The sequence below is a fragment of the Leptonychotes weddellii genome, chromosome 5 (assembly GCF_054177405.1).
Source record: "Leptonychotes weddellii isolate Sample4059 chromosome 5, ASM5417740v2, whole genome shotgun sequence".
Lineage (NCBI taxonomy): Eukaryota > Metazoa > Chordata > Mammalia > Carnivora > Phocidae > Leptonychotes > Leptonychotes weddellii.
In genome coordinates, this window is record NC_138373.1 from 9,644,961 (window position 1) to 9,661,434 (window position 16,474).

Here is a 16,474-nt window from a genome sequence, read left to right on the forward strand (position 1 = left end):
GCCGGGTGGTCAGTATCGGAACGCCCTGTAGCACTACATGAACCAGAACCTTCCACCTCGACTTCCCTGGGTAGCGGTCTCCTGTCTGTGTGAATCCACCCATGATTTTCAATTTCCAAAGGGTTTCTTAACTTTGGAGAATTGGATGAAAGCAAGGGACCCTCTGCCCAGAAGAAGGTATAGAAGAATATGTTTAGAAGGACGTGGAGGTCAGGTGCAAGCAGAAAGAGTGACAATCAGTGAGTGATGTCTCCTGCAGGTGGTTTCTCATATATATAAACACGCAGCTAACCCTTGAACAACACGGGTTCGAACTGCATGGGTCCACTTACATGCACGTTTTCTTCAATACAGTACTGTAAATTCGTTTTCTCCTCTTTATATTTTCTCTTTATGTTTTCATTTTTGTAGCTTACTTTATTGTAATAATGCAGTATATTGTACATATAACATATAAAATACATGGTAATCACCTGTTTATGCTATTGGTAGGACTTTTGGTCAACAGTAGGCTATTAGTAGTTATGGGTTTTTTTTTTCTTTCTTAAAGATTTATTTATTTTAGGGGGGAGGGGCAGAGGGAGAGGGAGAATCTCAAGTAGATGCCCCGTCAAGCGTGTAGCCTGATGTGGGGCTCGATCCCAGGACCCCGAGATCATGACCTGAACCAAAGGCAGATGCTTAACGGACTGAGCCACCCAGGCGCCCCTTATCTGCTTATAGTGGACACACAGTGTTACATTCGTTTCAGATCTAAGTAGCTAGGTTTTTGGGGAGTCAAAAGTTATACATGAATTTTCAACTGCACAGGGGCTCAGGGGAGGCTCGGCTCTCCTAACCCCCGTATTGTTCAAGGGTCAACTCTCTGTTTTTATGGGCTGAACTGTGTCCCCTTCAAGTTTCATATGTTAAAGCCCTGACCCCCCAGTACCTTGGAATGTGACTGTATTTGAAGGAGTCTTTAAAGAGGTGGTTAAATTTCAATGAGGACATCAGGGGGGGCCCTCATCCCCTGCCTGGTGCCCTTATAAGAAGAGATTAGGTCACATGGAAAGAGACACCAGGGATGTGTGCACACGGAGAAAAGGTGACTTGGAGGCACAGTGAAGAGGACAGGCCTCGGGAGAAACCAAACCTGCCAGCACCTTGACCTTGGACTTCGAGCCTCCAGAACGGTGAGAAATAAATTTCTGCTGTCAGCCGCCCCCCCCATGTGTGATGTTATGTTATGGCAACTCCAGCAGACCAATATGCACGTACACACAAATATACAGAAGATAAATATGGATGCTCTATTGAGATGGAACTTACATGCTATAAAATTCACTTTCAAAGTATGCCAATCTGTGGTTTTTAGTATGTTCACGAAATCATTGATACAACTGTACTTCTACCTGATTCCAGAACATTTACATCACCCCCCGCCCCCACCAAAGGCACCCTTCTCTAAAGTAAGATCAATGACAAGTGGCTCTTTTATGCTTAATATACCCAACAGTATTTTCTGATTTTTATTTTATTTTTTTTCTGCTGATTTTTAAAATGAGAAATAACAAAATAAATATACTAAGGGCTCAATCTCTCAGAATCACCCAGCAAGGCCACCCCCAAATGCTGCGCCTGGCAAAGCTCATCGCGCTCTCCTATGTGAGTCCTAGTCTTTGCTTGGCTTTCAGGAAACTGGAATCAGTTAAACTTACTTTTTAAAACGGGTATGTTTTTAAAGACACGAAATCCAAATCCAGGCAACCACATGAATGAATCTCAAAAGCTAAGTGAAAGGAGCCAACTCAAAAGGCAGCCACCGAATCACTGTACTTGTAGGATGTTCTGGAAAAGGCAAAACGATGACAAAAGATACGTCGGCGGTCGCCAAGAGCTAGGGTGGCCCACAAAGGGACACAAGGGAAGGTTTCGGGGTGATAGGACTGTCCCGTATCTTGATGGTGGTGGTGGTTATATGACATATGAGCTTGCCAAAGTTCAAAGGGGTATACAACTAAAAACGGTGAATTTTGCTGAATGTCATTAAACTCCAATAAACCTGACGTTAGAAAAAAAAAAACAAACCCATCTCGATTGAGTACTGAGTGCGCCAGCCCTTCGCTGAGCCTTGACTTCCACTGCCACTCTGGGAAGTGGTACAGTGCTTCCTGTTTAACAACCTGGAGCAAGCTGCCCAAGGTCATGGGGAGGAGCGGGAGGTCCGGACTCAGACCCAGGAGCTGGTCTTCAAGTCTGACAGAGAGCCACCGGGCTAACCCGCCTCCCTTTCTAAGTATAAAGCAGCGTGAGAGAATGCTCGTGAGCACAGGAGATTGAGAAGCTGTGTCTGCACTGAACAATGAGAAAGGTCAGCTCGTGAGGATGTGCCGTGAAACTTGGCTCCCCCGCTGAGCCGCCCAAGTGCTTCTGGTTCTCCGTCTGGAGGATGGATGTGGCAGGCGGCCCCCCTGTGACACGTCCCTCCTGAATCAGGACATTCAGGACATTCAGCTCCCGACGTCCTGTCCCCACCCCACCCTCTCCCCTGAGCAGGGGGTGAGTCCCGTTTTCCACCTGCCACCACCCTGTCCCCAGGGCCAGAGCAAAGCCTTCTTGCTGGTCCCTGCTTCTGCGCCTGCCCACAGCCCCGAGGTCCCCTTGTACCTCACAGCTGGAGGAAAAAAAATAAAGACCAGATCCATGTCATAGTCTCCTCGGGATGTTCCAGTGAGTTCTCATTCATTGTAAAATAAAATCAGAACTCTTTAAGCCAGGCCAGGACCATGCATGATCCGGCCCCTGCTCCCTCCTAGGCTTTACCACCCTTCCCTCGCTCACTGTGTGCAGCCACACTGGCGTGTCACTGGTCTTCAAACACGCAAGCATGCCCCTGCCCCAGGGCCTTTGCACCTGCTCTTCCCTCTGCCTGAATGCCACCAGATATCGGCATGCCTCGCTTCCTCAGATAGGTTCCTCCTGTCCCTCTCTGCCCCCAGACCCTAGGTTCTAGCATTTATCTCTACCTGACATTAGATGGTAGTTTTAGTCAACGAGACTGGCCAACTCGAGGGCAGACCTCGGCACGTGCTGCTTCTCACAGGCTGGCCCGCAGGTGGCACTCAGATGTATGTGCCGAAGGAAGGAACCACATGTGCATTATTTGTGTCTCTTGGAGTACCCCCTTCCTTGTTCCTCCTGGTGCAAACCAGGCCCCCGGGGGAGAGCGCCCTGCCCCACGCCTCATCACCCGCCATGAAGGATGTCATGAATTTTCCAGTTTGGGGGCCATCTACTCCCCTAGGGGGAGCAAACCCTTAGGACTCTCCTCTTTCTTGTCACTTTCAAGCAAACCAAGCCTAAATTGACATAATAGTATCACACAGTAGCAACAAACAGGTCACCCCAGACCCGCCCCCCCCCACCTTAAATCAATAGCTGCCTCCATCTTTTCCACAGGGACTGTATGTCTGAGCTGGGCTCACAGGCTGGATATGCGGAGCTCCACTGGGCCCTCGAAGACAAAAACGAGATGCCCAGGGAAACAGAAAGGACCCGCCACCACCGTATTTTCCAACCCTGGGATAATGGGCCACTGCCCTCAGCAGCGCCCTGATGCCCCCGGCCCAGGATACCAACACACGCCCAGAGAATGTGCAGAACGGTCCAGAAAAGGAAGCCGGTGGGCAGATTCCCACTGCACATGGTGACAAACAGGCGGGTTGCTTCGGGTCTCGCAGGCCCGGGCAGGGTCTGAGCAACCTCCTGCTTGCCCAACTGTGGCCAAACTTTATCTAACGCCCCACTGTGTCCAAACAACAAAAAAGCCTGCCCCGATCTGAAGACGAAGACGGCACTCTGGCACCGCTCCCAGGCGCCGGGTCAGCCTGGAGGGGCCCCCTGTGGACGCGGCCAAGCCTTACCTCTTGATGACAAACTGGATGCTGTTGCTGGCCTCCAGGATCTTCCGGAGCTTGGCGATCCCGAAGCAGTTGGGCCTGCGGAGGGAGATGCCTTCAGGCAGCCCCACCACAAACAGCTCCTCTGGGTACATCAGGAACTTGGAGTAGGGCACCTTGACGGGCTCCGAGATGCCAATGGCCTTGGCTGCAGAAACACGGCTGCTGTAGGGCCATCCAGCTATGGGGCCATGAGCCCCGGCTCTAGCCTCCCGCGTCTGTGCAGGGCCGGGGGGGGGAGGTGCACGTGCCAGGGCTCTCTTGAGAGTCAGTGCTTAGTTGACCCCCCAACCCTCCTGAGAGGTGGGTACCGTGACCCCAGTCTGCAGATAAGAGACCAGGAGCTCAGAGGGGGACGGGACTCAGGTAGCGGAGCCCCAGAGCTGGGGGATGCGAACCCGAGTCAGTGGGACCCCCAAACCCTCGTACCCAGGCAGTGCACAAGAAACCACCGATGGCTGGTGAGACCTGGTTTTGGCTCCGCCCAAGCCCGCTTATCCCTGGGCTGCCAGAAAGGACTTCCAGAGAGCCCCCCGTTATCCATACATAACCCCAAACTCTGGGTAGCCCAACCCCATGCCTTGGGAATGGGACAGGTCGGAGGCCCAGGCCGGGCACTACCCCTCACACTCGGACAAGCCATATCATTTCCCCAAGCCTCATGTCTCCTCATCTGTCAAATGGGTACAAGGACACGGGGGTTTTGTGAGATGGAAGAACTTGTGTGAAACCCCTGGCCAGTGCCTGGCAAACCACTGGGGCCTCATAAAAGAACAGCCTCCCCTGCCTCCTGGCCCCCGCCCCATCCTCTTTCCTGGACTCTTGAGTAGGAAAGGTCTTGCTGTGTGTGTGTCCTCCCGAGGACCCCGCATGAGGGTGTCCATGAGGATGGAGGAGCGGTTCTGGCAGTGGACAGAGCGGGCTCTCCAACCTGAGGCCAAGGCCGACCGGGAGCGGGCAGGTGATGGAGAAGGCAACGGGGGCCACGTTGCTGGGGGGGGGGTTCCCTGGGTGTCCCCATCCCCTTCCCAGTGGGCCCTGGCCCCTCCGTCCCCTCCCTGCCTCATGTCAGAGCAGGGAGCAGCAGGGGCCCCACGTCCCTCTGCAAGCAGGGCAGCTAGAGAGAGGGCGAGCTGCCCGGGGCCCCGGCTGGCTCCTGGCTCACCGTATCGCGTGTTGAAGAGAAGCTCGACCTGCTTCCGCAGGGGCCGGATCACGTCACCGTGGCTGTCTGGAAGGCAAAAGGCAGCCTGTTGGGCCTCCCCAGGGGCAGCAGCACCCCGCTTCTCAGCTCATGTCCCAGCTCTGCCGGCATCATTCTTGGCCCATCTGCATTGGGACCTTGAAATGGGGGGAGGCTGGCGTGGTGGTGGTAGCAGCTAACCTATTTCCTCAGAAATGGCACCCCCAGACGGGTCCGCAATTCCTGAACTCAAAATGTCTGCTTCTAAAATCAGGTCTAAGGTATCGCTGGGCCTGAATGACGATTTGGAAGACTTTGCAGCCTCAGAACGACCACAGATCTTTCGAAGCGTGTGTCATTCTAGACCAGCTCAGGAAGTGACTTAGCTAGTGGGTGAGTGTTAGGCCAGCAAACTGAGTACGCTGCCACCAGGTGGCAGTGGACTTTTCTACCCCCACCCCAGGTCAGGCTGGGTTTAGGGCAAAGACCCTTCTCTCCTCACACACCCACTCACATTCCATTCCAGGGGCAGATACTCCCAAGAGGAAACAGACCCATCCCCACTTTGATCTCTCGTCCTGCACAACTCTCACTCAGCAGGAAGAGAATGAGGGGTGTTCCTGAGAATGAGCAGGTCTGCTGGACACAAAGCCAATTTTGTGCTTCCTGGCCTCAATACTACTTGCTCAGACTCCAGACTTAAAACCTTTGTGAAAGAAGCAGGGTATGTATAAAAACGAAGACAGAGAATGCTCTGCATTTCCCTTACCAGAAAGAGCTGCTTGTGCCTCTGATCAGGTACCTCCTAGTTCTAGAAGACAGGTCTATAAGCCTCCTCCCAGGACTCCCACCTCCAAACGGGGTGTTGGGGAGAGATGGGGTGGAGAGAACCAATAGGGAGAGGAAAGGTGGGGGAGGGTAGGAGAGATGGGGTGATGGGCTGAAAGGTGGGAGGTGGACAGCGCCTCACCCTCTACGGGCCTCTCCTCGGGCCGTGGGTCCTCGCTGGGGCCTTTCTCTGAAAGAGAAGAGAGGGTGCCAGGAAGCCACAAGCACCATCTCCCCAGGAACGTCAGGCCAGACAAGGGGGGTGCAGCAGGCTGTCTCTGGAGCAGAGCACAGCGACCCCCCGGATGGGATCAGGGACCTCGATCCTGTACAGGCACCCCACCCTTGTCCTCACACAAGAAAGCCAAGTTCAGAGCCAGGTATCGGAGCACATTCAGTTCGCACTGTCTGGAGACCAGACCCACGTTGGTCGGTCCTTCTTTCCGGGTGCTAGGCTCTGCTCGAGGCACTAGGACATGCAGGGACAAGACAAAGCCCTGTCCTCTGCTGTGACACCAGCTCGAACACAGAAGGCCAGTCAGCAGGGATGCCGTGAAGAAAGGTGGTCGGGTAAGGGGAGGGCAGGTGGGGGGGCGTGGAGCTACCCCAGGTCAGGTGGTCCACGGGGCTCTCTGATGAGATGGCACTGATCCTCGCCTAAGCTCACAGCAACAGACCCAGCCTTGTCCCCAGATAGCCAGGATGTGGCGCGTCAACTGCGAAGGGGAGTGCAGAAGCTGTATGGGGGTGGGGGACCCTGCTGGCCTGGGGGGGTGCGTGGAGAGGAGGGAAGCACCTGGGCTGGAGATGAGAGTCTCGGAAAAGCAGTAGGGGAGAAGGACACAGGCAGGGAGGGAGGAGCAGCATGGGGGGCGGTGGCAAACTGAGGTTCTGACTGGAGGAGGAAGTAAGTAGGTGCGCACAGACACCGGGACTGGGGTGCAGGGTTGGGGACAGCCATGCTGCATGGCCTCCCTCAGCAGCACCCCTTCATTACCAGGGGTGGAGCCAGGAAGGCATCAAGGGCTGGTCAGTACTTGTAACAAGCGGAAGGAGGCTGTAATTTGGGAAGCTTGTGGGCGCTGTGGCGCCAGGTGCTTTCACACGCAGGACTAAGCCTCCAAGGGCCTGTGTTGGCCCACGACGTGCAGCCAAGCTGGAGAGCAGCGGAACTGGTGGAGCCCAGGTCTGCCAGACTCCAGGCCAGCGTCCATCTGCTCTCCCGCCGGCTCCTGGAGGGAGCATGTGGGGACAAGGGAGACCAGGGCACGGTCCCCTGTCCCCAGGCGGGAATGGTGAGCTGGAAGGAAAGAGGCTGGTCCCGGGAGAGCTGCCAAGAGTCCAAATTCGCTCAGGATGGAGGGAAAGGTGAGCCTGCACCTGGGATCACCAGACAAGCCTGAGGCTTGGGGCTCAGCGTGGAAGGCGCTGGAAGATTCTGGAGGGTTGCCCCTATGCTCAGCCGACTTGAAAAGGTTGAGGGCCAGCCCTGGGCTTCAGGCCTCAACCTTCCTCAGGGAAATGGGCTCACTGTGGGCAGTGGATGCTAGGCCCTCCTGACTTGGCTTGAAGGCTTTCCTCTGGCTGCAGTAGCAGCCCCAGCAAGCTGGGAGAAGCAGAACTGCCTGGAAACATCTCTCAGCCAACGACGCAGGGCCATTTGGAAGATCACTATCTCAGCTCCCTCCCTACTCGGCTGCCGACCTGGGGCACGTGGTTTACGTGGCTCTCATGTCCCCTGGCTCAACTGTCCGCAGCGGTAACGGATCTGGTGACACTCCTACACTGTCCCTGTCCCACCTCCCACCCCATGTTGGTGTGCCTCGATCTCCTCCCAGGCAAGCAAGCAGAGCCCCATCCACAGCCAGCTTCTGGAAGGTCCTGCTAATCCACTGCATTTTTGCCATTTCCAGATGAAGGGGGGGGGGGGTCAGTCAGGGAGAGAGGAGTCTGGTGGGACCCGCAGGGCCACCAGAGACTTTTCCTGGGCAGGGACCTGTGACAAGGGGTCAGGTAATGGTCAGTCCCAGGGGAAGGGAACCACCCAAGTGTCACACCTGGAGCACTAATTAAGGTTACAAGGTGGCCTGGAGGGACACGAAGGGGGAGACCTGGCCAGGGAGTCTGTCCCTGCCATGAGCTGGCCATGTGCCATCATTCTGGGAGTAGCAACAAGGAGCCAAGATCCATCCAGAGCCCGGGCAGGAGAGGACCCGCCCCCGCCGTGCAACGAATCCAGGTATCCTCGGCCCCACCAAGGAGGAGCTTCTGTTGGGCTGGGGCCACTCCTGGGGGGCTGTGACCCGTCTGCTTTGGAGTCCCCAATTCCAAACGTGGGGAACTCACCAGATACTCCACCCAGGTGTTGGGGGCTGGGCTATTTACCCTGAATGAGCCCCCTGCAACTGGCTCACTGTGCCCCCCTTTCAACTGAGAATAACTGGCGACACCCTCCAGATATGATCAAGGACACGCCAACTATCCCAGCACTCTAAAGATGTCCAAGGCACCAGGTAAGGGAGGGAGGGACAACCTGTACAAAATCATAGCCACACGCATATGCACACATGCAGAAAAAGGACATACGAAGGACCCGAGGAGGGGGCACAGAACTCTGTCCGGGGCACAGAGCTCTGCATCATTTATTTTATCATGCATACATGTCAGCAGAAAAAGCACACGCACAGGGCCGCACGGACACACACACACCCCGTTCGAAACCACGGTGGTCCTGAGGGCCTCAGAATCTTCCACCTTCGTTGGTTTTGAGTGGGGTGCTTGGAAAGGCACCTCGGACAGGCAGTCAGCAAACCTGAGCTCCAGCCCAAGGCTGGGTGCCCCTGGGCAGGTGGACTGGGCCGGCTGGACCTCAGGTTCCCACCCTCTGTCACGCCAAAGAGGAGAAGCCATTCCAATAGGCCCATTGGCCCATGGCCGCCCAGCCCCCTGGGGTCCAGACGGAGATGGATACCCACGATCTTCTCTAACAGCACTGTAACCACAGCCTGGTACCCTGCGACCTTGGGGGCCAGGCCCCTCTGTCAGCTCATCCCGAGCCGCGGGTCACCTGAATGCCCCCCCCAACCCCCCAGTTTCTCCAGAGACTGTTGTCAAGTCTGGTCCTGCCCAGCCCATCCAGAATAGTCTTTCTTCACGACCAAGGTATTAAAAGCCCATCCCAACTGGCTGAAGAAACGAAAAAGATAACACCACTTAACCTCGCATAGCTACTGTTCCAGCAGTTTCTTCCTTGTTTGTTTAACCAGTGATTATGTTTTCAACAGTTGCAAACAGAGCAGCCTTGTCCCTTCCGTGCTCCCCCCTCGCTGCTTATTTTTGGTGGCTACTAACAGTCCATCAGGAGGATGCCACCAACAGGTCCCCGCCAGGTGGGCCGGCTCTTTCCAGTTCTTTCTTTACCAGTAACACGGCCACGAACAGCCCCGTGCAGAAGACGCTGTCTGTGTTTCAGATCATTTCCTAGGACCGGACCCCGGGAACCCCCAGGGGGTGCTCATTTTGACAGCTCGTCAAGCTGACCAATTTCCTGAGAAAGCAACTTGGCAAGCTGCATCCTTACCGGCACCAGAGGGGCACTCATTTCCCAACATGCTCAACAAAGGTTCCGCCAGATTAAGGGGTGCAGAAGAGATGTCCCCTTTTCGTTTCCTCGAGGCTGCGCGTGTTTGTGTTGCTTGCTGTCTCTTTTTTTGCGTGCGATCATCCATCCGAGCTGCGGCGGACACTGGGATGTACCACTCGGGTCCCCTCCCAGGGGCGACTCCCGTCCCACGACTGATTGAGGATAGCCCAGGCCAACTTGGAACAACGCCAAGGGGCCATTCTGGCCGCAAAGCTTCCCATGGGGCCGGCAGAGGCTGTCGGGGGGGCCGCATCATGCCTCCACCTCCCTCCCGGCCCCCCACGCTCCCACTCCCTTTCTTACTTAACTGCTGAGCCCAAGGGCAGCCCCTAATAAACCCCCCCCCATTAAACACCAGCTTGGGGTCTGTTCCCTGGGGAACACCACCCGTGTGACATGTGTCCTTGGGCTGTGAGTTTTTCCTGTGGGTTCCGGCCCAGCGTTCTGGTCTCTGAAGGCCACGGGCAACGTCATTCCCGGGGACACTGCCTGTCCTGTCCCGAGGCACCTGCCAACTGCGTAATCTTACCGCCTGAACTACCTTTGCCTGACTGATAAATACGAGAGGAAGGACCGAGCCCCCCAGGACACTGTGGGAAAGCTCCCCCAGGAGGAGGCTGGGGTCCCCGTGCCGCCCCGCTTCCCCAGCTGGCCCGCCGTTGGCCCCAGATCCTGGTGTCCCATGAGCCCACTCATCAATGAGCCCACACTGGGTCCCTTCTCATGGTTCAGTCATCCGTGTGGAAATGGGCACCAGAACCGAGCCCGGAACGGGCACGTGCTCGACCTGTCTGTGGTTTGGACAAACCGTCTGGAAGTCTGTTTTCCATGGCCGGTCATCTTCTGTCCCCCATGACCCCGCTCCAGTGCTGTGGACCGGGGATCTTTGGGATTATCTGCCTGGGATCTGACTCCTCAGAAGCTGGAGCCTGACAGGCCCCCACAGCAGCTCTGCAGACCCTGTGTATTGCCCCACCGAGCGGGACTCCCGGGTCCTCTTCCCGCTCTCCTGTTTCCAGACCCATTCTCCCTGACAGAGAAGACAGATGCAGACGAGGAGCAGAGATGTTCTGCTTTAATTCTGTCGCCAATGAACATGGCACCACCCGCCTGGGCCTGCAGGAAACCTTGTTTTTCCAGTCATGTGTCTATTTTTGGTCGGGGGTGGAGGGGAATTTCTCAAGTGCAGCAAAGCACGCAGAAGAATATTATAATAAACACCCGTGTACCCACCAGCCGGAATGAGTATGTTAGCATTTTGTCATTTTTGCACCTGATTTTTTAATAAAACATTAAACAACACTGTTTTTTTTGGAATTTTGAAACAATGCTTCCAAACTTACATAAAATGCTGTGTCATCCGTATCTTTCTGCAGTTGCTTTTCACGCTGAACGTTCTCTTTCTGAGACCTCTTTGCCCTGTTTCTTTAATTTTACTGTTTTCAAGTAATCTCTATGCCCCATGTGGGGCTCGAACTCATGATCCCGAGATCAAGAGTCGCACGCTCCACTAAGTGAGCCAGCCGGGTGCCCCTGTGCAGGTCATTTAAGTGCCACCTGCTATAAGCTTTTGCATGGTATCCTTCCGGCACCCCTGCCTTCCACTCCCAATCAAGCCCACACCAGATATCGCACACACGGGAAACACACAAAAGACAGTCCAGTCCCCTTCTTCGCGTTTCGTGGCCTGGCCCTGCATCTTGTACTACAAAGCTTTCCAAAGTTTAATTATTTGAGTACTAACATCATTTTCTAGCCTGTGAACCTTGTGTCCTATACTTAATATGCTATTTGTCTTTGTGATAACCAACTTCTAAAAAACTTCACCTAGGGGCACCTGGGTGGCTCAGTCAGTTGAGTGTCCAACTCTTGATTTTTGGTTTAGATCAGGATCTCAGGGTCCTGGGATCGAGCCCCGTGCTGGGCTGTTCGCTCAGCATGGAGTCTGCTTGGGATCCTCTCCCTCCGTCTCCCTCTGCTCCTGCCCACACTCTTGTTTGCACTCTCTCTCTCAAATAATCTTTTTTTTTTTAAAGATTTTTTTTTTTTTAAATTTATTTATTTGAGACAGAGAGAATGAGAGAGAGAGAGCACATGAGAGGGGGGAGGGTCAGAGGCAGATGCAAGCTCCCTGCCGAGCAGGGAGCCCGATGCGGAACTCGATCCAGGGACTCCAGGATCATGACCTGAGTCGAAGGCAGTCGCTTAACCAACTGAGCCGCCCAGGCGCCCTCAAATAATCTTTTTTTTTTAAAGATTTTATTTATTTATTTGACAGAGAAAGAGAGAGGGAACACAAGCAGGGGGAAGTGGGAGAGGGAGAAGCAGGCTTCCCAACGTGGGGCTCGATCCTAGGTTCCTCAGATCATGACCTGAGCCAAAGGCAGACGCTTCATGACTGAGCCACCCAGGCACCCCTCAAATAAATAATCTTTAAAAAAAAAATAAAAAACTTTACCTATAGTAATTCTTGCTTTCATTATCTATAATAAATACAGAACATCTGTTGATAATGGTTGGAGATGGGAGGTGGGTGCACGAGATTCATTAAACTACTGTTTTCAATTTTGCGTGTTTTTGAACATTTCCAAAATGAAGGTAAAAACACAAAACCTATGGAGCCCCATCCCTCCACCCCCCACCCCCTTGCTGCTATCTACCTGCTGGACCAGTCCTCTTGGCTAGGATTTACAATAGTCTGTTTCTGTCTTTGTCCTCATTCCCCTGCAGTTTATCCTCAACCCCATGGTCAGAGTAAACACTGTTAGAATGTCCCTCGTTAGCTCCAACCACCCCCCATGAGGAGGTTTCTGTCTCCTCAGAGTCAAAGCGTCCACTCTTTCCTTTGACATATGTGCCCTGCACAACCCACACCATCACCTACCTCCCCACCTCACTCTGCGCCAGACACCCAGGCCGCCTTGCTTCTCCTTGGACATGCTAGGCATAACCCATCTCAGGGCCTTGGCACATGCTATTCCCGCCACCTGGAAAGCTCTTTCCTGACACCCAATGGCTCCCCCCTCCTTAAGGTCTTTGCTCCAAAGTCACTTTCTCAGTGAGGTCCTCCCTGACCACCCAAGTCCTGTAATAACCACTGCACCCCTGCCCCTCACACCTCCCCCTTCTGGCTTTGTGCCCCCCCCCAGTGCACTTACCACCCTCTAACTTTCTATTTTACCTAGTGATTTGCTTACTCTCTGTCTCGCTGCACTGGGAACACAGGCACCTTGGTGTGTTTGGTACACTGCTCTGTCCCCAGCACCTCGCACAGGACCTCCTGGTACATAGTAGGTGCTCAGTAAATAGTTGTTGAACAAATGAACAAGTTAATTCACACGGGGACTCGTGGGAAAGATGTAGAAGCCAGACTTAATATAAACCAAGGCCGACTTCAGGTGTCCAGAGAGGAACCTACCCCGCACAAGGAGTCAGGCACACACTGGGTTTCCTCTGGGGGGCTTCCTGGCCCATCCTTCTCCCCGTTACGCCCCAGGGAGGTGGGTTCCCAGCCCATTTCTTACCAGTCAGCATCTCCATCCCGTAACCAGAATCTTCTGAGGGCAGATGCCCAGGCATTGAGTCTGTCATCTCCTCAGAGGTGGGTGAAGGGTCTGGAGACAAAAGGACAAGAGCATCTTCTGCTTGTCCCACACTGTCACGGTCCCTCCAGGACCCCCAGCCCCACATGCCCGCAGAGCAGGACCCTTAAAGGAAGCCATGCCCTGGAACTCTGGGAGGACAGCTTTAGTGACCAATTGTGCTAGAGGCCAGGCGGGGGCCTGAGGCGGGGGAACCCCACATTGAGCCTCCAGAGACCACATACACCCTCTTTTTCACAGATGTGGAGACAGAGGCTCAGGGGCTTCTAAGTCTGGAGTCAAACTCAGACCCTCCTATCCCCATACCTTTTCTTCTCCTCCCTCCTGCCTTATAAATCCCAGGGGAGCCAGGCCTGAGCGGGAAGGCCTGGGTGGGGGGGGCATCTTTAGGAAGACCGGAGCCGAGAGACGGGCTTGCCAGCGTAGAGGGGAGACCCGGCTGCAGAAAGTGCATGCCATATACCCCATTGGAGGGGTATATGGAACCAAAACTAGAGAAACAATGGCCTGGAGACCCCTTCTTGGCCCTCAGGAGACAGAGGGGATAGCCCAGGAGGGGACACGGTGCTTCTGGCCAGTCCAGGAGTGTGAGCTGCTTGATTCCTGGAGGTTCATGTGGGGCAGCAGGGCAGCCCTTCAGACACCTGTCCCTTACCTGGGACGGTGACCTGAATAATATCTAGATCCTCTGGCTCAATTTTAATGGGCCTCAGCCCACTCAGCTCCCCAGAAGTTCCTGCGAGGAGGGAATGAGGGATCTAGTTAGGTGTGGGCCTGAGCTTTGCTGGACAAAGCAAACCATTCTAGAACATTCTTACGTCTGTGCCTAGTTAGTAATGCCCTGGGAACAGTCATGCCGGCCTCAAGCTCCTGCCCAGCCCAAGAGTGGAGGGTCACCATGCAGGCCCTGAGTCCCGTCCTGGTATCTCCAATTTATAGGCCTGGTTACGGAGGCCCACAGAGGGAAGTCACTTGCCACGGACACACTGGGAAACAGTGGTGATGCCGGAAGCCAGGTCTCCCGACTCCCCATAATGCCACCCACATCCCACCAGCCCCTCCAGCCTCCCAGTGAGCTCCCAGCATGCTCTGAGGCCTGGGGGGTGGGGGGCAGGGATGGGCAGGGTAGCTCATTAGTATTCCAGGCTCATGGGCTGAGCTTGCCTCCCTCCTCCCCAAGGCTGCTGGGAGGGGAGACAGGGGGATGCTGGTGGACACCCTCTCACCCCAGGACACACACAGCGGGGTCCTGCTCCTCCTCACCTGGCCCACAGTCTTCAGAGACACCATTCTTGTCTGACCTGTGGGAAGGAAGGAGGCCAAGAAAGGACACGGCATCAGCCCTAGCTCTCCCCTCAGGCAGAAGCCCACGGTGCCTGCCAACTCCACACCCCCGACCACATTCACTCCCATCCCCACAGGGCAGTCCTCCCTACGGGAGAGAGGCCCAGTGCAGGGTCCCCCAAGACAGCAATCACCGGCCACCCTAGCCAAGATGCTGCTCCCTACCCTGAGGTGAACGGTCTGAGCGTCCACCTTCCCCACCAGTTGGGAGCTCCCGAGGCCTGGCTCGGGCCAGTATGGGAGCCCCACAACTTAGTACAGTGAGGTTCCATCAGGGCTTGCTGGGGGGATTGAGAGCTGAGGGACTACCAGCCTGGAGAGGGTATAGAGGTCTGGGAAGCAAAAGTGGGCAGGGCCCCTGGATGGATGATTCAGTGAATTCACAGAGCACTGTGGGGGAGGCCTGGACTGGACATGGTGGTTCTGGAATGAACGAGCCATCCCTGGCCGCCAGGGGCCCAGAGCCTAGGTGGGGGGCACTGGTGGACGGTGGTGACCAGGCCATGAGCTGAGGGCAGGGCCTTGTATACACGCAGGACAAATGCCTGACCTAGTCTGGGTGCCAGGGAAGGCTTCCGAGAGACCAGGCAACCTCTGGCTGGATCCTGAGCAGGCACAAGAGCTCTCCAGGTGGAAAAAAATCGGCAGAGTCTCTGTTCTCCTCTGTCCCTTCGGATTCTCCCTGGCCCACAGCGGGGTGAGGACACAAGGGTGTGTGTGTGTGTGGGTGTCAGGAGCCACTGGGCACGGCATCCTCTGGCCAGCCCCAGGCCTTGCTCCCCTCCCCCCACCCGCAGGTAATACCGCCAGACCAGAGTCGGGGAGGCAGTGGGCCAGGAGCTGGCCGTGGGGCCTTACCGAGCAGTCCCGGGCAGGTCGAGGACAGACGCACGGGAGATCTCTGTAGAAGTATCCTCTGGCGGGCTGGCTGGCTCCAGCTTCGTGGGGTCTTTGGTAAACTTGTTCCCTGGGCGGAGAGGTGGGGGCAGGTCAGGGCCAAGGCCCTCTAGCCTCCCGCCTGACTGTGGGGCACCTGGGCAGTGACCTGTGCGAGGTTCTTGGCGGCACCCCTTGCATATGGTCTGGGCTCTGCCAAGCCAGAACGGGTCTTGGGTAGAGAAGGAACGTAGGCCCCCCGGTGCCAGAGGACGCCAGGGATCTGGGAGGATTGCAGGAGGAAGGAGCAGCCAGAAATAACTGTCCTGGCCTCGCGTTCACTATTAACGCTGAGGGCGCCCTTGGGAAAGAGGCCAAGTGGCCCCCAAGGCCGGACTACAAAACCATTCTCTCGTATAATTATCTCAAGAACTCAGAGGAAGATCCTTCTTATTACCCGCCCCCATTTCACAGATGTGGAAACTGAGGCCCATAGGATCCTGGCCAAGGTCACAAAGCTGGTGGGAAGGAGGGCCGGAACCAGGACCCAGCTCTGTCGCACCCCAAGATCTGTGCTCCCTTTGCTGCACCAGGCAGAGCCCGACTCTCCCTCCTGGGAGGCGTGCTGCCCACTGGTTGGTACCCCTGCGCCCTAGGTTTGCGGCCAGACCTCACTGCCGACCAGCTGGGCTTCAGGGAAAAGAGCACAACCCACTTCATGCCAATGTTCAATGTGAAATTAAAGTAAAACTGAATATGCCAACAGCTTAGAAGAGCACCTGACACCCGCTGGCGTTCAGCGCACGTTAGCTTTACTATTCCCGAGGGGCTGTCTGCACCTGGGAGCTGGGGGCTGCGTCTACCCCGGAGGGGGACGCCGCACCCAGGCTCCCTCCCCGGCCCGGGGCCCCGTGCGATAGCAGCACTTACTCGGCAGCTTCAGGATGGACTAGCTGGTCCCCACACATACCTGTGAAGATTCGCTCATCAAACATCCTGGGGAGAGAGGAGAGACCGGCGTGAGGGCAATGCAGGCCCGGGGGCCCCCCAGGCTCAC

At 55.6% G+C, this 16,474-nt stretch overlaps 1 protein-coding gene across 7 annotated transcripts in view; it reads right to left on the reverse strand.

Annotated features, from left to right (window-relative positions):
* GTF2IRD1 (GTF2I repeat domain containing 1) overlaps window positions 1–16,474 on the reverse strand; it is a 103,067-nt gene that overhangs the window by 33,286 nt on the left and 53,307 nt on the right. For 4 of the 7 annotated variants that reach the window (XM_081819599.1, XM_081819594.1, XM_081819596.1 and 1 more), the window contains 8 exons: window positions 16,388–16,413; window positions 15,400–15,508; window positions 14,461–14,498; window positions 13,853–13,933; window positions 13,120–13,209; window positions 6,095–6,142; window positions 5,107–5,172; window positions 3,906–4,089 (listed from right to left, as the gene is read on the reverse strand). In XM_081819599.1, coding sequence (XP_081675725.1) covers window positions 3,906–4,089; window positions 5,107–5,172; window positions 6,095–6,142; window positions 13,120–13,209; window positions 13,853–13,933; window positions 14,461–14,498; window positions 15,400–15,508; window positions 16,388–16,413 — 642 coding nt within the window. The remainder of the gene's footprint in view (window positions 1–3,905; window positions 4,090–5,106; window positions 5,173–6,094; window positions 6,143–13,119; window positions 13,210–13,852; window positions 13,934–14,460; window positions 14,499–15,399; window positions 15,509–16,387; window positions 16,414–16,474) is intronic. The other 3 variants (XM_081819597.1, XM_081819595.1, XM_081819598.1) reach the window with 3 other exon arrangements.